Source organism: Dermacentor andersoni, chromosome 8, assembly GCF_023375885.2.
Source record: "Dermacentor andersoni chromosome 8, qqDerAnde1_hic_scaffold, whole genome shotgun sequence".
Lineage (NCBI taxonomy): Eukaryota > Metazoa > Arthropoda > Arachnida > Ixodida > Ixodidae > Dermacentor > Dermacentor andersoni.
The window spans coordinates 54,166,315-54,188,880 of NC_092821.1; the positions used below are offsets into that span (position 1 = coordinate 54,166,315).

Consider the following 22,566-nt stretch of genomic DNA (forward strand, 5'->3'; position numbering starts at 1 on the left):
TGCCCCAGAAATCCTCATCACCGACAGAGGAACGGCTTTTACAGCAGAGCTCACCCAATCCATTCTGCAGTACAGCCAGACAAGCCACAGGAGGACAACTGCCTACCATCCGCAGACTAATGGTCTCACGGAGCGCCTGAACAAGACCCTCGCCGACATGCTAGCAATGTACGTCGACGTCGAACACAAGATGTGGGACGCGGTCCTGCCGTACGCAACCTTTGCGTACAACACGGCGGTGCAAGAAATAACACAGATCACGCCGTTTAAGCTGGTTTACGGCAGGAACCCGACGACGACGCTTGACGCCATGCTGCCGCACGTAACTGACGAAGAGAATGTTGACGTCGCTAGCTATCTCCAGCGCGCCGAAGAAGCCCGACAGCTCGCCCGCCTGCGGATCAAGAACCAACAGAGGACCGACAGCCGACACTACAACTTCCGACGACGCTTCGTCGAGAACCAGCCTGGCGACCGTGTTTGGGTCTGGACCCCGGTACGCCGACGAGGACTCAGTGAGAAACTACTCCGACGCTCTTTCGGACCCTACAAGGTCATCCGACGTATTGGCGCTCTGGACTATGAGGTCGTGCCAGACGGCATTTCGCATTCACAGCGGCGCCGCGCACGATCTGAAGTGGTCCACGTGGTGCGCCTTAAACCCTTTTACGGACGCTGACGAACTTCGTCATTTTTGTTCTTTTCTTTGCTACGAGTGCTTTTGTTTATTACCTTCGTTGGTTTGCAGCATCGGGTCGATGCTTTTTAAGAGGGGGGTATTGACACGTGTACTTATCTTTATTGGGCGACCACGTTTCGCCGCTTAACAACTGTAATCGCACAGCGAGGGACGCGCCTGCATGTATCCGAAGTTTCTGGAAAGTTATCGATGCTTCTATCCGCTGTCTGTTGTCGCCGAACCTTGTGTTATCTGATTTCATCGCTTGACACGAATGGTGTAGAACTTTGTAGAAGGCACGCGGGTCCCAACGATTAGTCTGGAACATTCGATGACTGCTGTATAAAAACCGACGCGCTTGACCCACTGATCAGATTTACGACGATCGCCGACTGTGTTCGCCGCTCTCGTTGTGCTTTAAGTGTAGTCTGTTTTGTGGGCACAGGTTCGCCCAATGAAAGCTAGTTTTTGCCTTTCACAGTTTTGCTACATTGTTCTTTGACGTCACGACCACGTGACAATATACATATTCATCTCATCTATGGGATCGAATGCGAGGGCGTGTAGTAGTTAAGAGAACGAGTTTAAGGGAGGAGAAGAAGAAAGGAAAGTTTCTGTGTGTCTTTATTAGGTGCTTTGTTACTTGAGCGAGCTTACCTACTGGTTGCCTTCATTCATTGCCTCTCATTTTATTTCGTTCTTCTGAATTCAGCCTACATAAGGTTTCATTTATTATCTCTATGTTACCTCCACGTTGCTGTACCTAGGGTACATATTTGTTAGCCACCACCAGTCTGAATTCGCCTGCCTTTAACCTCCCTACGTCTAGGTCGATCTGTTTATTCCTGACTAATTTTACTTTGTGCCTCTTCAAATTGAGTGAAAGCTTAGAGCTCACTAATCTATGGTCACTGTGCCTTTCTAACTGTTCTACATTCTGCACTATGCTGGAATACAGAGAGTATGAAATATACTTCATTTTTTTCTTTCTTCATTACGGCTTTTCCAGCTCCATTTCCTAGTACTGCGCTTCCTGAAGGAGGTATTACTTATTCGGAGTCTATCGATTTACGCGAATTCTACCAACATGCCTTCACTTGTATTCCTAGCGTCGATGTCATAGTTGCCGATTACTTCTACACTACGGTGCTTTTCCCATTTTTGTATTAAAGTTGCCCATTATTACAGTGTACTGGTTTAGCCCTTTTCTGGTTGCTAACTCAACATCTTCATAATACTGCTCTATTTCGTGGTCATCATGACTGGAGGTTGGAACATAGGCTTGTACTAACTTTATTCTATGGACGCTATAACCTAAAGCTATTGCAAATTTTTATATTCCGATTCTGCACTCAGCGCTCCGCGATTGGTCAAAAACTTTTTTGGACCGCCCCCTTTCGCCTGTCTATCACGCGACGTCTCGAAAACCACAATAGCTCCCCATCTCATATGACGTGTACACAATGATTATGCATAATTGCTCTGAACAAAAGAAAAGTAGTTATTTCTGATTCGACGCCTTTCGTGATAAGCCCTCGGCTATTGGTCAAAGATTATGGGGCTGCACCCACTTCACCTGCCTGTCACACGACGTCACAAAACCAAGAAAACTCGCCGCGTCAAAGAGACGTGCACGCGTTAAAGATGCAATAATTGGCCGAACAAAATTAATTTTTTTTCTGAATAGCCGCAGGCCGACCCGTTCCGAAAGGAAAGAAAGATGGCTGCCGCCGATCGCTCAGGCACTGGCGACTCGCACCTGCCGGAGAGCATGGGTTTATTTGCGTACAATATAGCTTTTTGCGTGGCTGTGTAACGTTTTCTAGCACTTTCGGCACGTTTCGGCAACTCTTCTTTGCTGAGGATCAGTTTTAGCGACATTCTTAACCTTCCGTTGCATGTCGCTGCAATTTTCGACCAGCCACCTCAAGGTAAGTAAAGGAAAGCGGACCAATCAGAGACGCCGGCACCACCCTCTTCGTCCGGCTATTAACTTTCAATGCAGTGGCTCGGCCCGATCGAATCCCTCGCCACTTGAGCGTGCTGTTCGCCTTTTGTCAGCCAATTAGAAATGACTACCCCCTCAGTGTAGGCAATGGTAGTCGTTTTTAAAGCAAACAGAAGTGACCTCGTATAAACGGGGAGAGCATTTGATTAATCTGTTCAGACAACCCTGCGGGTCACCACCCCATTGCTGCGTCGGTGGTTTCGCAAATTTGACGTCAGGAGATTGGAATAAAAACATATTGGAATCGTTTTACGTTATCAGGCCCTGTATCTTCTATTTAGCTCTATTACAATGACTGCCACCCTCACAATATTGTTGCACCATTTATCAATGCTTCCAGCTATGTCATTATCGATTGGTAATTCTACCTTGTATTTTCTCTTTTCTGGAAAACCTCTCTAGCAAGGATGTGGCCATTCGTCAGCACTGTGTAAGTCTCACCAGTCCTTCCAACCTCACAAAGGCTAATAATATCCCAGGCAATGCCTGATATTTCCTCAAAGAGCCCTGCTAAGCTAGTCTCACTCGATAGGTTTCGCATGTCAAACGTTGCCAGGTTCAATTTCCAGTGGCGGCCTGTCCGGATTCAGAGATTCTTAGCACTCTCTGCCGCGTCGCAGGCCTGATCGCCGCCTTGGTCAGGCGCTCCGCAACCGCTGGGGACTGAGGGCCATGGTTTTATTGCAAGAGTCAGGAAGGCGGTAGTGGTCGAACACGGCACCAGGCAAGCCAATTTTTGTTTTCGTGAGAGTGTTGCTTTGTTGAAGCTTATTGAGCGTTCTAATTTGGTTGCGAGCACCGTTGCAACGAGTGGCACATATAGAATTTTCAATGGTACCAGAAACATTTTGCCAAATTTCAAGAAGCAGCCAGGGCTATTCCAGTAGTTCTCAAGATTGAGCAATGGCCGACAATGCTAAAGGAGACCTTGGCTCCTTTTAACACCCGTTTGCCTAAAATAAATATGCGTCTAAGCGATTAGCCGGGCCCATATTTCGCGGGATAGCTTTGAGGCGTCTAAAGGTTTTGATGGTGTATCGAGCACTCGGAATATACGGCGTTTCTCTAATAAGGCGGACAGAAGAAATCATAGGCCGGGGCTGTGGACAGCACAGCATAACAAATAAATAAAGAACAAAAGCCGCATGAATAATTCACGGTTCCCCTCCGGTGCAATAATCAGCTGGACAGGTACGATGGTCCGATTTAATGCCCCAGACAGGTACAAATAAAGTATTCTCCCACTATGAAGCTTCGTACGCGAGGCCCCGAATAACATAACGTCCTTAGCAGCTTATCTTTCCCCTCAACCGCAGGTGGAGTCGCCGTTCCTTCTAAATAAGTTCAGTGCCGCTTACCGCTGCAATAATAGGATAGTATAGTCATCTGTTTAATCTCCTTACCTTGTTCCAGCGCTTACAACACCAGCCAAGTACAGTCCTGCGAATCCGGGTATATTTACAAGTTCAGTAGTAATGTAGTGTGGCATGATCTGAAAATTAGAAATAATAATTAGGTTGAAAATACAGTCTCAGCGCTTAAGATAATCGGTAATTTCAACACATTATTTGCTGCTATAGCTTTACGAAAGAAGTTTAAAGAAAGTCCAAACAATAGGAAATGTTATAGAAGCCTGCAAGCCGGCTGTCCGTATTACAACTCGTATTGAAAATACTTCAAGTGCTGGCGCTTTCTGCTTAAATATCTCGCGAAATTTTAACAAATATGAATGCCAGATTCTCGAAACTGCGGCGTCACATCACTGCCAATAACGCGAAAAAGGAATGCCAACCAAATAATGCAATCTAAAACGAGGTGCATTTACCATAATTTAGCAATGATGCGCCTTTAAAGGCCACAAACAATGCGATTTACATGACAGAAATCATTTCGAAAAAAAGTTCTGTAACCATCACCTCACGTTAACTATAATATGACCGCTTCCATATGCAACACTACAAACACGGCCTGTTTTGACGGGAAGACCGAAGCTTTTTTATTACGTTAGCAGCCACATTAAATACCATCAATGCAGACTCCGCATACACGCTTAAGTCTCTTGTAACGTTCGGAATTGTAGCTGATTGCTATTTAGTTGTGAGGTGCTAATGGTACATTTGAGTGAGAGATACGAAAACAAAATGTGGTGTTCCCTTATGGCGTTGGACAGCCGTTTTCGATGATAAGCCATTCTTGCAGGAAATCAGAAATAGCACGTCTGTCATCCATGCCACCTCTTTCTCTTTTGCATGTGATGTGTTTTACTGTGTTATTTAATGGGATTAGTATTATTTCAGAACATGACCATGTTAACGTCATGTTTGTCTGTCTTTCCGGGTGTAACCCATTCCACGCCAACTTCGGTCACTGGGTAGTCTGTGGTCTAACGAATACGACGTAGGGTTTCTGTGATGATGGAACCGAATTTGAAACCAATCGTCGGGCCTGTTTTAAAGCTATCAGGAGAGCTTGCCAGCTCGACCAGTTGGCGGCATGTTGTCTGTTTATATGCAACCTCTGACGCCATCTTGAGTCACGGGTTATGAGCCATGGGTATGTGCCGCACTTCAATGACAAAACAAGAAATCGTTCAATATTTATTCTGTGCTGAAAAGGAAAGAACTTCAGAGGAAAGAATATTCAGAGGAAAGCGCGAGAGAGGAGTTAGGGTGCAGTACCCGCCTCATAGTTGAGACGCCTCGGCGGTTGCAGTACGCTGTGTTGCTAAATAGCATGAATGCCAGTTGCATTTGGGTCCACAGTCGACCGCAGACACTTTATGCCAGAATGTCTGTCATAGTGATTGTTTATGCCGTTTGTAGTGGGTCTAACCCATCCAAATAAGCACTGTATTGAGCGACCACCGATTGCAGCGCATGCCACTCGGCCAATTACTCCACAGACCAGGCGTAAGACTGGGCTTGCGTTCTTCACATTTCTCATTTTCTAAGTGCCTAGGCTTCGCAACTCTCAGCGCTTCTCAAAGAGCCGTGCATCTCGGGGATGTTCCGCCAAAGCGGCGCGTTTTTGTGGTTTTGGCACGCGGCGATTGGAATCCATCGGCTTCTCTCCAAGACGCGTCTTTTGTGCACCACGGCGTCTTGGCTTTAGAATATCATCGCTTTCTTTGGTTTTCGGCCGAGTTTATGGTCGCTGGTTGGGTCGGAATTTCGTCCCAGATACAAAGCCGTCGATGCTAAGGGTGCCTGCTGTAGACCAACCAAGTTGCTTGGCGTGTTCCTCTCATCGCCCTAACAGTAAATGTAGGAGTAAATGAAGGAGTCGACTTCTATGGAAAAGCGCCATCGTAGCTAAGTGCAGCCGCCTCGTAACTGGGTCTCAAATGGGTTGAGAATAAACACGTTCTTGTTGAGGCGTATGCACGCGACAGAGGAAATTGCGATTTCAGGTGACGGATGGTGTATTTGTTCTGCGACCTTCCCTTGGTACCCGCACAGCACTTTGCAATACGCCGGTGATATCGCATTCGGAATTTTTGCATAAAGGTACGGAAATACCTCCGACGACACGCCGTGGTGTAAGGGGAGCCTAATTTAGCAGAGCCCAAGTAGCTAAATGAATCGGAATGCGTGATACAAACGCGTATATTACACTCTTAGCTCGGTGGTGGCTAGTACACTCGCACAGCGCTTCAAAGTGCCCGCGCCGCCGCGCGGGCATTGGAAAGTTAGAGCGGGGCGTGGTCGTACGTCGTTGTCGTCGGCTTTTCTCCGCTGTCATGTGAATGCTAGCTGCGGTCTGATTCGATGTACGTCGTTTCACACGTGTCTGACTCTTCCATCGTCGCAACCGACCTGTGAACCCAACTTAAGCGAATAACCGGGCCTGCCGGCTACGTGGCAGGGCTTTGCTGCCCTGGTCGTGTCCTCTATCCTTGCAAATGATCGCTAAAAAAGAACCGGGTCCCTCGCAAATACCAACGCAACATTCGCTTGAACAGATTTCCCTTGAGGGGGGAATTAGGGGCGCTATAACGTAAAGCTATTTGAAACTGTTGTTGGCCAGTTTCTGCAATGAGTCCTGCATGATTGTCAAAAACATTTTGAGCCGACCCCACATCGCCTTTCTTTCACGAAGCGTTGAGAAAAGCATGAGAACACATATGAAGCGTACACTCTGATTATACACGATTATGTCGAACAAAAAAAGGAACATATAATGGTTTCCAGCAAGTACGGACGCGAACAAAAGTAGAAACGGACAGGACAACGCTGGGCTCCGACTTCAGGATCCGACACACCCTCTTCCAATGGCCCGTTGATTGAAAAAAATGGAAAATCGGAATTGGAAAGAAAGGGGTTCTTTCCAATTCTACGCCTTTCTCACCATTAGCCTTCCGGCATTACTGAAGATGATCTCGGGTTGCACCCATTTCGCCTGTCTTTCAGGCGACGTCAAACGAGCACCAAAACTCGTCCCATAATAGTTACGCGTACGCATTGAACATGCATTATTATGCTGAACAAAACTGAATTTCGTTCCGCAGGAAAGAAAATGTCTACCCACTGCTCGCTCTGGCACTGGCTATTCAAAGCTACCTTGGAAAATGGAGTTACTTCTGTATGATCTTCCTTCTACAGGAATATAGTATTCTCAAACCAGTTCTCGGCGGAACGTACACGACATCATTCGGCCAACTCTTGTCCGCTGAGGATCCGTTTAGTGGCATCTTTAACGTTCCGTTGCAGGCCGCCGCAATTTTCGACCAGTCACCGTAAGGTTAGCAAGGGAAAGCGGGCCAAACGCATACGTCGGCAACACCATTCCCGTGGGGTTCACTGCGCTAGCTCGTCAAAAGCGAAACCCTCTCCCCTTCGGTGTGCGCCTTGCCTCTTGTCAGCCAATTGGATAAGAAAAACCCGTCAAGGCGGCCGACGCTATTTGCCTTGAGATAAAACAAGTGACGTGCTATAAATGAGGAAAACGTCTGATTGGCCGGTACAGACAACGCGGCGGGTCGCCGCCTGATCCTTGCGTCAGCGGTTACTTAAATTTTACGTCAGGACATTGCAATAAAAACTAGTTGGAACAGTTTTACGTGTTAGTGCCCCATCATACCATTTTTTATTGAGCAGAACATAAGTACGCTCACGCATTCACTCTACTTTGCCGTTCATTATACAGCGCTACATAAGTCATCTATCTGGAGTTCACGGTGCTTGGGGCGACGCAGTCGCTATGAACGGGCTGAACAATGGCGACAAATATGTCGCTGGCTGTTGGTTAACGCTATCTTACAAGTAAATGAATGGTGCTTCAGTGACGGGCTTTCCGCTAAGTGACCACCTGATAATCACGCACTTCTCAGAAACCATCGTCCACCGGGGATTAGGTGGCGACGTCAGTAAGCACTAGGCTGCCAGTCAAGAATGATTCATTCGTGAGCGTGACTCGAAGGCATTCATGACAATCTGCTGACTTCAGCAATTCCTGCGGCATAGAACTCATTTACTGCGACAACAGCGTCTTCCGTGAGGGTAGACCCCCATGTTAGTATAATTATAGCCTGATTTTTCTTCATATTGGGTTCACTCACTGCGGAAGAATGGAGAAGAAGCCAACAACTGTAGCGCTGTTGTAGGTGTGCGCGTGGTAGCAAAACAATCTAACAAAGTGAATATTTGAAGAAGAATGGCATATATATTGTACTCTAGCTTTCAATGATAACTATAAGTTTAACATTAGAGAATGACATGTTCCTTTCAATAAATAATTATTCCTTTATTTTCTTTGTTTAGCATTGCAAAAGAATTCATATTGTACAATTCGAAATACCTTCATTGCGGTTCAGTCCTCAACATGAAAACTGTTTACAGCGCAAACACATGCAACCACAAAGTATAAGGGACAGGACACAAGCGCTTATACTTTGTGGTTGCATGTGTTTGCGCTGTAAACAGTTTTCATGTCAAGTATGCACCAACTCGCCCAGAAAGAAGTTTTAATGCAGTCCTCAAGCATACACTCAAGTGCGCGAGCTTCCTTGTACTGATGCTGTACCTTGTAATGCCTCCTGAAGGTACGTCCGTGCACTGAACGTTTGTTTAAAAAACTGCCAACGCCACCAACGACAAGTCACCGGCTGCAAAGCCAGAAAATTGTAGACTTTCCATAGAAAACAGTGTGCAACTGCTCCTAATTCGTCTACAACCTTTAAAAAAGGGCAGCACTCAACATAAAAAGACTTTATCGCTCTGTAGCCCACTGTGTCTAAGTAGGCTGAAATTCTTTATTTCAAAAGTACAACATTATGGAACCGCATGACAGCAGTTGTTTGGTCAAAGGCTGATGTTAATTCTTCTTAAAAACAGGGGCGCTCTAACGCAAAGCTTTTCCAAACGTTGCCATTCCAATTCTGGAATCAGCCCTCCACGATTGGTCAAAACGTTTTCGGACCACCCTCACTTCACCTGTCTGTCATGCGACGTGACGAAAACGGCGAAAAGGCCCCATTTGATATGATGTGTGCACACTGATTATCCGCGAATATACCAAACTAAAGTAACATAGTTATTTCTGATTCGACGCCTTTTTCGCCATTCGCACTCTGCTATCGGTAAAGCGGTTTTGAGCTGCGGCGCTCACTTCACTTGGCTGTCACTGCGACGTCCCATATAACCGCGAAAACTGACCGCGTCAAAGAGACGTGCACGCGTTAAAGGCGAAATAATATGCCGAGGAAAACAGATTTTTGTTTTCTGAATAGAAGGGCGCTGCGTCGTCTCGAAAGGATTAGAAGACGGCTGCCCGCTGATCGCTCTGGCACTGGCAAGCCGGAGCTCCCGGGGAACATAGTTTTATTTGCGTATAATAAAATATTTAGTGTGGCAATATAACGTTATAGAGCCCTTGCGCCACCTATACGGCATTGCTGTGCGAACTCTTCTTGCTGAGGATTCTCTTTAGCAGCATTTTTAACCTTCCGTTTCATGCCGCCGCAATTTTCGAGCAGCCACCGCAAGCTGAGTAATAGTAAACAGACCAATCACAGACGCCAGCACCTCCCTTCTCCTCCAGTTATCTGCTTTCATTGTGCTGGCTCGGCCGCATTGAGACCCTCACCCCTTGAGCGTGTTCCTCGCCTCGTGCCAGCCAATTAGATAAGAAAAACTGCTCAATGTAGGCAGTGCTATTCGCTTTGAAAGCAGGAATAAGTGTCCAACGACCTAATTTGATTGGGCTTTTCAAACGCTGCAGGTTAGCGGCCGATGTTTGCATTGGTGGTTACGTAATTTGGACGTCAGGAGATTGGAATAAAAGCAGATTGGAATAGTTTTACGTTATAGAGCCCCATATCCACGTTCTACTATAAGAATATATTTGATTCCAACAATCTTTGTACATCGTGTTTTTATTCGTTCGTTTTGTGTGCAATTATGCTGACATTACCTTGTGGTCACTGTAATGTGTTTCGAAAACTTGGGTAAAACAGTCATACGTCCTGTTTCCAATAAAAGAATGACGTCCAAGCACTTAACAGACCAACGTGTCGGCATCGTGGTCATTGAGATTACCTTTAAATACAAAGTTCCCTTAGACTATTTCGTGAAAGCAGTTTTTGTCAAACAATTATTTGCGCCACCGGTAACGAAGCAGCTGCCGTGCTAAAGGCTCCTTGCTTTTCCGGCTAAGTGAGTCATTATGAAAGTCCGGTTTGGGGATGAATCGACTCTGCGGACAAATCTTGCTGCTGGTATACTGGGTACTCGACGGCTGTGAATCCTGTGTGCTACGTGTAGTATGTAAAAAAACTAGGTAGCATTATTGTTTCGACGTTGGAATTGACGCCGTCGGTGTTCTACATGTGTTTTACACCAACCACATGATCTGAGGCTCTGTTATCCCTATACGCCATGTTTGAGGTCGGTCGTCATCATTGTCCTGCACGTATTATCCTTGCCACCGACGCTGTTTCGCCGAGTATGACGATGGAGATATATACGCGAACTCCATGCCAAGCTATCAAGGACAATTTTATGCGATGCCTTGTCGCCCTCCTCCACTAAGGTATTGGTCACTCTAGCCTCCAATATTCATGCACAGCAGCCGCTGCTCTGAGAATATGTGTGGAGCGCAGTACATTGCAGTAATTGCTCAACGCTGCCCTCAAGCGATAAGCAAAGTGGGTATTGTGCCCGACATTGAAATGTACGTTCCTGTAGTGGTATAGGCTTGAATTCAATTGGAAGCCATCATGGAATTTTTTTTTTCATTTTGTTGGTGCTACGGCAAGGTTAAAGCTGCGGATGAGGAGGCCGCCTGTCGACGAAAAAACTAACATCGATGAAGACAGCGGCTATAGTCAGCGTAAAGAAAGGGACTGATGCACAAGGCAAACTCTGTTCCGATGAACTAACTGCTGTCGCAGCAAAGTTTATTCTAAGTGAAAATGAACAATTTTAGCCGTATCGTTTCGCAGAGATGACCACAGTGGCGAAAAGAACACGTAAAACACATCCTGTTGAGATTATTTGGCCTCGATAATTTGCTGGAGCAGCCATTTGAATTGGTGTACTACCACTAGCAGTATATTATATAGGTACTTCAAAATATAACGCTAAACAAAATAAAGGGAAGGATGACCGCTACACGATACGATACAACAAACTGAAGCTTAAAGGGCACATCTACGGCTATGATGCGGTTTCCGCCCGTGTAATTCAGGCAGACACACCACAACCACGTGCCTCAGGATGACAAACTGTACGAATCGAGCCTCTAAGAAGAATGGCACATAACTTATCTATTCTTCTGGCTAACTTTCGCAGCATTATAAATAAGGTTGATTCATTACTTTCAGTAGTTCACACGTGCTGTGCTGATATTATACTAGGCACAGAAACTTGGCTCCGGGGTGACATACGCAATAGCGAGTTATCACTTCCTGACTACTTATCAATATTTCGTAAAGATAGAAATTTGTCTAGAGAATGTGGTGTCCTTATGGTATTAAGGACTGTTTATCAACCTTCTCTTGTAGATATTGATGCCCCTCTTGAGCTGATCTTCGTAAACACCTGATTTGAAGGCCGCAAATGCATTATCGGCGTATGTTATCGGCCTCCTGAAAGCAAACCCGATTTCGTTGACCACATGACCAATGTGCTTGAATTTATTTATAATAAATATACAAAGTGTATATTGTTGCTTGGCGGCGACTTTCACTACCCTGCTATTAACTTGTCAACGCCATCATCGCCATTACCACGCGCCTGGCTCGAGGTATCTCGCTTCCTTCAAACATTAAACTTGTTTCATTTAACTCAGTTGGTAAAGGAGCCGACACGAGGCGAACCCATCCTGGATTTAGTCCTAACAAACAATCCAACTAGTGCTGTAGTTCTCATCTGGCTACGTCCCGTACTTCACTTATATCGTCTCTGTAAAACTGAGCGCAATATAACCATGAACATTCACCAACTAGCCCTCTTCATTGCTTTGCTAAATGTTATTTCGAGTACATCGGGCTTCTATATCCCTAACCTTCCTCCGCTTCCTCGTACTTTATATTTCGTCGACAACATTGCGGAGGCCAGGCACAGAACTCGCACCCTCACGTACGCCCTGAACAACGGTCTGTCTTCACCTGTGTTGGCTGGTCTACTCAGAAACGTCGCCCCTACCGAAAGAACGGCAAGACGCCTCTGCAAGATACTTCGAGCGGAAACGTGGCGACAGATTTGTCTCTTCCGAGACCACATTGCGGCGATATGCGAGGAAACAATGGACTCAGTGGCTTCAACAGCAATGATCAGGTATTTCTACAACTTGGCAGAGTTGCAAGCCGAAAACTTGTGGAAAGGCTCATTCAAGAACCTCCCTAGAAGAGAGAAGCGTAAGCCTCAAGGAAGCGGTGCTGTCAACCTATCGGGTAGAAAGATCCCCGATTATGTGCGACAGACCCTAAATAAGGTACCAAAATACGCCATTGAACCTCCAGTAACGGCAGTACAGTTCCTCGCCATGGTACGCTCAGTCGCGGAACGAACCCCTGAGCCAGAAAGAGTGACTTACATCCAAGAAGTATTGACGGGAGTGTCGAAAAAGAGCCTAGTAGAAAAACCCAAACCTGCAGGAACAAGCAGAGTAACTAGGTACCTCAAGAAAGAAAATCTAAAACTGCTCCTCTCGGACAAAACTGGCGTGTTTGTCGTGATAAACGCTCCTGAATACGAAAAATCCGCCCAAGAAGCGATCGGCAAGAATTTCGCAAAGAGCGACGTTACCTACAAAGCAATTACAAAACTGAAGAATGAAGCAGGCAAAACATGTGAAAGCCTGGGCTTGACAAGTTGGAAAAGCGCGTGAAAGAGAGCAAAGAAGTCACTCTGAAGTCATTTTTCACGGTCAAAGCCGACAAAGAGGGAATTCCTTTTATGACGATTGTTGAAGACCTCCGAACCTGGCAAAGATGCATCGCGGACGACCTTCAGTCCTGTTTGAACTCCTTACCTTTCGACGACCCGTTCTTGATCCGCAACTCTGACGAAGTTATTGCAACACTAAAGCGTAGCCCGCCGACGTCTTGTTTTTCAATCGACGTGAAGGACCTGTTCTACAGTGTCCCGAGGACAGCGGTGGTACAAGCAGTAGAAGAAGCCATGGACATGTTGGGCTACACCAAATTTCAGGGCGTGTGCAAGTGCAGTATTTCTAGTTTTGTGAACTTGTTAAAGCTGTATCTACATGGTGCGTTTATCGAATATGGTAACAGTGTGCATGAGCAGAGGGATGGTATCGCTATTGGTTCTTGTATAGATCCCGTGCTTTCTGACTTATTTTTGAGTGTGGGAGACAGGAAACTTGCCGCCTTGTTTGAAGAAACTAACATAACTACCAGTTTCAGATATGTTGACGATTATTTGGTGTGCATGAAAGAAAACCAAACCGATCCATTTAGCTTAGAAACTGCCATCAGCATGTTCAAAAAAGCGCATGAAGGTTTAGAGTTCACGTACGAGACTCCTACCGAAGGTCGATTGCAGTACCTTGACGTAAACATTAGGCTCAGAGGCTCTCACATCTGCTGGTGCTACAAAACTAGAGGAGAAAAAGAAATCTTGAGGTATGACTATTGCCATTCTAAAATCATAAAGAGAGGCATCGCCAAGGCTTGCATCATTCAAGCAATTGAAAAATCATGCCGCCATGCTGTGAGGGAGAGCATCGATTTGCAAGTAAGCCGCTTAAGAAACAGTGGGTATCCGAACCGCGTGGTGGTGCAAATCTGTGAAAACTTGTTGCCCGAGATCAGAACCAACAGGAAAAGGCAGAAAACAAAGGAAAAAGAAAAATTGAAAAAACGCGTGGTGTTGCCTTACATCCATGGCTTGTCACATACGATAAAAAAGACAGCCCAACGCCATGATGTTCAAGTCCTGTTCTCCGCCCCGCAAAAACTAAAAGGCATGTGCAAGAGGGTGAACGCAGGATCCAAAGAGGCCAATTCTAGTGCTACGGTCTGTCAGACTAAGCACGTGAAAAAGTACGTGGAATGTGCTACTTCAATTGTTTACCAGATCCCACTAGATTGCGGGAAAGTATACATCGGGTGAACTGGACGTTGTCTAAATGATAGGTTACGGGAGCGCAAATACACGTGCCAGCTTCTGACAGCACCTAGCAACTTGGCTGCGCGTTGCAAACAATGCAAATGCTCTCCGCTACTAGAAAGCGCCACAGTCATTGGGCATCAAAAACAAAAACGGAGCGAGAAATATGGGAGGCATTGCGATAGCTAATGAAAAAGAAGTGTGTAAGCACTACGTCCATCGCGCTTACCGAAGCTGAGGTCGAGTTTGCCAGGGCGAACGGGTGCACGTGAACGATGTATGCCTGACTCGAACCATGATCACATGTCGTCACCTTGTCATATCTTTATATATCCCCCTCCCCCCGCGCCATATCTCCTTGTATATAAGCGCGTTCTTTAACAGTAATAAAGAGTTGGCAGTTTGCACTACGTCCGTCCACGTCCCGTCCTTCACTTATATCGTCTGTGTAAAACTGAGCACAATATAACCATGAAATATCTGGGCGTTATTCTTGCATCTGATTTAAGCTGGGCCATGCATGTTAAGCATATTACTAACTAGGCATTAAAAAACTTGGCTTTTTAAAGCGCCGTCTGTACCTTGCAAACAGTGACACAAGACTTCGTGCATACATCGCCCTTATCAGAACAACCCTCGATTACGCCTCAGTTTATTTGGAACCCTCACACAGCTAACCTTTCCGATTGCATCGAATGAATTCAAAATAGGCTGCCCGCTTTATTTTGCGCTCATACTCTCCATATCAAAGTGTGTCGGTGTTAAAGGAGACCCTTAATCTTCCGGATCTTGACACACGACGGAAATATTTCCGTCTGTCTTTTTTTCACACCCTTTACAATTGCGGTTCATCTTTTCGATCGGCTCCCATCTTACCCGCCTATTATCGGTCCACCCGCAATGACCATGTATGCAAAATGTCTCCCATATTTGCTAGGACCAAAAAAATTCAAAATTCCCCTTTGGTCTTATCAGTGAATGAATGGAACGCCCTACCCCAAGATATTGTAACAATCACTGACCCGTCTGCCTTTCAATCAGCCCTGCGCATATCTTTAAATGTATAAAATGTTCAGCTGCCACTTCTTGACTGGCCTGTGTTATTTATATGTATAAATCTTTAAATGTACATTTCCCACACCCACCTGCCACTTGTGCCTTGTGGAAAAGTGCGATGTACAACAAATGTGAATTGTACCGTGTACTATCACCCCAATTCCTTTTCGTTATTTTTCTTCTCTTTTTTCTTCTTTTTTTTACAAAGTGTTTCTTTTACCGAAATCTATGCTTGATTGTTGCCTTCAGTCATTTTTGTTACGTTGAAATGTCATGTGTGAATTGTATCCCCCCCATGTAATGCCTCTCGGGGCCTTTAGGGTATTGAAAATAAACAAATAAATAAATAAATAAATAAATAAATAAATAAATAAGTAGATAAAGTAAACCGTTGGAATAAAACGCTTACCTCGTCCATCCTCTTTATGGCACCTGACAGCATTGGATCACATCCTCTGTACCATATTGTCATCGCAACACCCAATAAAGTGCACGAAGCGTATGGTAGAAGAAGTAAGAGAGCACCAGACGCCACGGTTCTGCACATTCACAAAGTGATTTGAGAAAAAGAACAGAAAACTTGAGCACTTCCTTTGTCGGACGAATCTACAGCGAGGTTCAAGAACCTTTAGCATGCTTCCTGTTTTCACGGCAGCAAATTCGCCTTCAGTGGTAGATATCACTGCTCTATACAGATATATTACTTGAAAAAGTGTAAGTTTCGGCGTAGTAGTAGTTCAAAGTTTTGACTGGTACAACTATACATCATTGCTTGTAACAGCGTTTTCATCTATTTTTGTTGATCTTAATTTTCTGTTGTCACGATGTGCGAAACATCAAATGAGGGTGACTGAAACTCAATATAAATTTCAGGAAGTAAAGCTCCCCCCTCTAAAAAGAGTCAATGAGCCACAAATGCCCCTTTTTAATTATCTTACCACTATAGACATAGTTCCTTAGCAACAAAGAAACTTTGTTGTGGAAACAAGCGAGCGAAGTGAGCACATCATTCTTTTTGGTTATGCAGGAAAAGCACTTTCTTTGCCAACATTGAGAGCCATGTCGACAACTAGTCAAAATCTTGCGCCTAATTTGCTTTGTATCCGGAGTGGTTAACCGAGCGTTTGATGCAATCTCTCGCTTCAACAAGCTATCAAAAATAGTATGCAGCTGATTATTTTTCTTTTTTTAATGGAAGCTTTCTAGATGAACCCTCTCATGCGTTCCTGAAAGCTACTTCTGCTGCTGCTCCTAATGAAGATCATGCGGTCTTGCCGAAGATCTTATACACAGAAACCACTGATATATCGGGCAGCACTCGTAACACGAGCAGGGTTGTATTTATCATCTGTACTACACCTGCATGTGTACCGGTTTCCAGTTCTGTTGTTTGGGGTATTACGTCGTGAAACATTATTTCTAGATCCTCAGGGCCAGAAATATACGCCCCAAATAGCAGAAACACTTTAGCAAAGCTGATTGTTCTGTGATTTCTTTCGAGTGGTTTGGCTCGTCTGCTCGGTCCACTTCGTTTTAAGTAAATCAGGCCAATGAAGAAGACAGGGAAATCGTTAACAGGGCTGGTACCGATGGTAGCAGGGTGAACTGCTGAGTAACCCCGGAGATTGCGTATATGCTGTCGCCTCCATAATCCGGGGTGCCTTGTGGGGGTAGGAGATATTTATAACATAGAGTTCTATTTAAGTACTTATGCAGTTTAGTTCTTGCTGATTAAAATATTCCTCCTGATATCGGAAGCAGGGGCTGGAGTATGTAGGTAAAGAAATTTCGGAAAAAACCTCGCTCCCGTTCATTTGATGTTGTGATTGGTTGAAACGCGAGAGACTCAAAACCACAGGTATGGTTCTGTTAAGCCAAATAGAAAGGCGATGCAGTGATAAAGTATCTTGCGCTAAACGCAGAAGCGCCAGAGGGTAATAGAAAAGTCTTTATTTTTCAGCCAATAATTTTTAGCAGCATTTAAAAGGGAATATATGTAACCTACACAACGCTCACGCGAGCAAGGACGTAAAGCAGAATCAGATCAGAACGGTTGTTTCTCTACAGGCGTTAACATCTTGAGCATAGAATGCATGCGAACGCATTATATAATGCTAAATTGACCTTAGTTTACCTGAAGCAAAAAAAAAGAAATGTTCCATGAAAAAGCGACGATTTCCTGTTTGCAGTAACAACATAAATTCATATGAAGAAACAAGAGATGAACACCACTGTGTCATCTGTAATCCAGAGACAGAACAGGCTAAACCAGAGCTTTCATTTGACAAAATTGAAAAAAGAAAGCGCCTCGTCATTGCAGTAAAAGAATTGCATACCTTCGAGCTTGCTTCACTGATGGAGATGCCATTATCCGCTGTACAACCATTTGGTCAAGACATAGTCGATATATTCCCACTGCTGAGGATCCCACTATACAGGACCATACGTTTTCACTGCTGGTCAAGTCGAACCTGAAACTATACAAAGGAACGACGTGGTCATTTTTCTGGCTAGTATATAATGACAGTAATGTCATGTTGCGGCTGAAGTTTCCTTATGCAGGTAGCATAGATATGCTAATTTCCTGTTAATTCTAACGAATCGCGCAACGCAAAGACGCATAATAAAGCGTCAATGGCAATACAGAAAACAGAGGCACGTTTTGTTGTTAGCTATTCGATTAGTTTTCTAAGAACAATCGTTATGCTTACAGAACAACCAACAAATGTAGAAGGTCTAACTGTACTGCAATAGTAAAGCTGCGCCATGCATTGGTAAAAAAATTCATTTATTGTGTGCATAGAGCGTAATGGTGTATTATAGAAATGAGGAAATCTGACAAAATTATCTCTATGTTTGGTTATATATGTAAAAAACAATAACGCCTCCAAATAAGCAACGGATGTATTAAATCGCAACGCTTCGAGACCAACTCCACTCCTTCCGGAATTAACGAAGGATTGTGGCGGGCACCAGCTTTTCAAAGTCATTGATTATAGGGGAGTTTCTATTGCCATGGTAACGCGTTTTCTTGGGTCATTCACTGTTTTGTTCTTCGTAAGTGACATTCTGCGGACAGAGACAAACCTCTAGAAAAAGCTGTTATTGGAGTCAAACTACATAAACAACTCGCCAAACAATATAAACAGTTCTAAAAGCTACTTCACCGCCATTTATATCCATTCCCTGTGCACCGCTACGAATCAGAGGAGGAAAGGACAGTGCGGCGGAACCATAATCCCCTCTCTCAAGAGCCGACACCACCACATGCTGTGGCTAATAAAAAGTCTCGGCAAACAGAGAGTCATCCACGTGCCTCACTTGCCCCTCCCCCCCCCATTAATCAGTGACATGATAAAACACAGCAAGGTGGCCGCCTGGGCTAGTTGGTTATGCACACTGACAGTAAGCAGCGCGAAAAATTACGGGGTCAAAATGCAACAAGACGGGACAAGCGCTTTGCCAAGGCACACAAAGACGAGATACCGTTCCGCTCACTTGTCTCAGAAAGGGGATCCTTGAAAAATCATCTAGGGCAGTTCTTACAAAAAAAAGTTATACTTTTCACCGTTGATGACTCAGTCATGATTCAGAATTCAGGACAGGTCAAAGAACGTCTCAGGCAGCAGTCATACAGCTGCATCAAAGCTTTCTTGGTGGACATAAAATACAGGTTTTATTACCTACCTCTCAAAGATATAGTGAAGTGTATTGAGAAAAAGTATTCATAATTTTAGAGCTTTGCACTTCCAAAGCAGGGCTGGTAGACGCTTACCTAGGGCTGCTTGAACTGTTATCTTTGTACTTCCGGTCCAGCTTTGTGGTATGGAATGAGAGTATTCACATTCAGAATGGGGTTTTCAATAGGGTCTTGCATGCCGCCGTTCCTTAGTTGTGATCCACAAAGGTGGTGGTGACAAGTTTATTAAAAATCTGCTAAGGTAAGGTCTGGTAGGCCCGAGTGCTCGGATGGCCCCTATCGAGGAGCGACCATTTCGTTCCAGGTGACGAGGGCTTGTCTTTGATCAGGCTTTCTCGGAAGCTCTTTCCACAGTTGTTGTGAGGAAGCTGGCAGGAGCGACCGAAGAGGGAATGAAGTTTCGCATCCCCAGAGAATGTGATTTTGGGTAGCCAATATTGGATTCATGCAGTTTTGACACATAGGGTTTCATTGCCCGTTGATGATTATGCCCAGCCTATGCGGGCCAGGGAAGGAACAAATTTGGATTCAATGCAGGATCATGGCTTGTGCTCGCGTGAGGCTCGCGTGAGGCTTGTGTGTGGATGCGAATAGATTCGCCTTTTGCCCTGCAATAGTTTATTTCGTGGTATGTCGTCGGTGCCTCATCCATGGGATCCGAGTCTAAGGGGCACACCTGGTTTATTAGACCTCGGGTTACGCAGTGCGCCTCCTCATTCCCTTGATTCGCCGAATGGGCAGGGACCTATACGAGTTCAAGTGTTTTAGTGTGTGAAGATTCGTATGACTCGCGGCGCGCATATGCCTATGCTTCCTCTCGAAAATTAGCAATCGCCTTCTTGGAGTTGCATATCACGGTATGCATGGAGGGATTCGTGATGGCCGAAGCAATGGCAGTGTCTTCCACTTCCGCGGTGGACGGCGTTTATGCACTGTATGGTCGCGACGTTAAGGGTACGTCACTCTCCAATCATCACTGTCATCACACTCAGTAAGTAACTTTGGAGATTTTGCTTTGCCGCATCGACGTACGTGGTGTGCTGGTTATTTTCGTACCGCATCTTGAAGGGCCTTGGCTCTGGCAGACCGCCTCTTGTCATGTCTCCCTGGAAGCATATTCTTGGGTAGCACTTTGGTCACCAACTGGCGTTTGACAGCGCCGGGAATCTGGTTCATCCTGCCGACTTCTTACGGGATTCTGCCAGAGTTTGGCCAGAATGACCCTAATGACCCTGCAAGTTGAGATGCTGGAGAGTCGATCACGTTGGGCCGTTGCATGGGCCTCCCTGAGTTTGTGTAGGGTATTGTAGATCCCTAGATGAAGTAATCTTTCAGTGTTCAGATACCTAGGGACTTCGAGGACTGCTTTAGGAGCCGTGCCGATCATTCTGTTGACCTTTGCTTTGTCTGAACGGCGCAGGTGGTAGTATGAGAGCGAGTATAAGATGAGCCTTACCAGGAGATTGTGCTTTGATCGACAAAGATTGGTCTCTTTCATACCGCGGTGACGGGTCGCTACTCGTCTGAACAGGCCACAGATTTGACGGGCTGTCGTCTGTAGCCAGGCAGTAGCCTGCGAATTATGGGTATTATGGTGAATAAGCAGGCTCATTATTCTTTTTGTCATTATGGGTGGCACTGGGCTGTTTTCCATGGACTAAGATAGGGGAGGTGACTTCCCTTTCCGTGGCAGCGGGTTTAGTATAGTTGCCTCGGATGAAAAAAATTGGATTTTTTGGGGTTAGCACGCGAGACCACTTTTTCGCACAAGATTTTGTACGGTCTCCGTTGCCGCTTGTAGTGCGTCGGTGATTTCACCATCCAAAGCAGCGCTGTTGGTCCAGATGGTGATATCATCAGCATATGTGCAATGCTTGATAGGCGGAATCATTTCCAGTAAATTGGATTTTTTGGGGTTAGCACGCGAGACCACTTTTTCGCACAAGATTTTGTACGGTCTCCGTTGCCGCTTGTAGTGCGTCTGTGATTTCACCATCCAAAGCAGCGCTGTTGGTCCAGATGGTGATATCATCAGCATATGTGCAATGCTTGATAGGCGGAATCATTTCCAGTAATGGGCGCAGGTTTCGCGTGATTACGTTGATCAGGAATAGGAGGTGACTGCACCTTGATGGGTGCCGCGCGTTCTCTATTGAAATTTCCACTTTTAATGCACCCACGGTGTATTTCCGCAGTGCGATCTCCAAAGACTTTTGTATTGTACACATTAGTGCGCTTCCCGACACAACTCCCCATGTTTTTCAGCCGGAAGCCATGCAAGTACAATACATATTGTTACGGCGCAACCAAGAGTGGCACCAGTCAGAAGACGATTTGACATGTAGGGATGGAACCACCTTCGACAGCCATGTTGTTTATGTGTCCTTGCCTTGCTTGTAAATATTGTAAATATATGCTTATATGTGATTTCTGTGACGTAAAAAATTGGTGAGAGGTGCACGCTGCGCGCGTGAAACAAAAAAGGAGTGCCGCAGTGGTCGTCAAGGCTCCGACACGGCGTGGCCCACATCAACGCCTAAAAACCAGCCGGTTGTGCTGGCTCAACCGCGAGATCCGTGAACGTTCTGTGGAACCAACCACATCGACATGGAAGACTGGAAGGCCATTTATGATCTTGTAAGTGGCCACAAGAAGTGAGATCCGACGATTATGTTGGTTAACCTTAAAGACTGGGACAATTGAAAGCACAAGCCGAGAAACTTGTTTGGCCGTCCCGCCGGGCAGAATAGCAGCACTAGGATAGAACTAGCGACTCGCCCCCAGACGCCCACAAAATCACACGTCTCTTACATGCAGGACGTGCTGGCTCTGTGCCGTAAAGCCGATAGCAATATAGCTGAGTCAGAGAAGGATGGGCATGTTCTGAAGCGGATCGCTGACGATGGTTTCAACCTGTTCACGTGCAAAAATTGTGAAATAGTACAAGACATCATAAAGGAGTGGCAACGCTATGAGCAGGCCCAGAGCCGTGACATTGCAACGCCGTTCGGACGTCTGCCGCACACAGCTGCGAGATCCTCTTGTTACGACTGGCTAGGAGTGCAGCGACCGTCATTATCAGATAACCTGATGCGGAGAGTGCGCCGAGAACTTGAACCTATGGCACTTGCATCACTTCTTGGCCCCAGCGAGCCCAACAACTTGTCCACAGCACCATTTGCGCAGGCAATAGTTCGCGAAGAACTCGCTAATCTTAGAGTTCATTCGGTATGTGCCGTTGCCGCTTCACAGCTGTCTCATGCTCCAAATCCATCGACTAGTCCACGGTAGCCTGCACCCTACTTAAATACAGCCGAGCGGCGAACTACAGAAAATCAGCCAATCTGTGTTGCCTGCCAGCATATCGGTCACGCTGCTTGCATTTGCAACAACCGTACTGTCTCATCCCCTGTACGACCATCGATCACCAGTTATTATCATTCCGAACAGAGCCTGCGTCGTTAGCAGCCTCCATTGGCACCGCAACAGCCAAACAATGGCGCTCGTGCTCCTTGGAACAGTCCCTCGTCGTCATTCCCACGTCACCAGT

General features: G+C 45.7%; 1 protein-coding gene across 1 annotated transcript in view; it reads right to left on the bottom strand.

Annotated features, from left to right (window-relative positions):
* The window catches only part of LOC126526358 (sodium-coupled monocarboxylate transporter 1-like), a 113,573-nt gene that overhangs the window by 44,203 nt on the left and 46,804 nt on the right, over nt 1–22,566 (bottom strand). The window contains exons 6-8 of the mRNA XM_050174255.3: nt 17,653–17,793; nt 15,726–15,855; nt 4,091–4,179 (exon numbers count right to left, since the gene is read on the bottom strand). Of these exons, the coding sequence (XP_050030212.3) occupies nt 4,091–4,179; nt 15,726–15,855; nt 17,653–17,793 (360 nt within the window). The remainder of the gene's footprint in view (nt 1–4,090; nt 4,180–15,725; nt 15,856–17,652; nt 17,794–22,566) is intronic.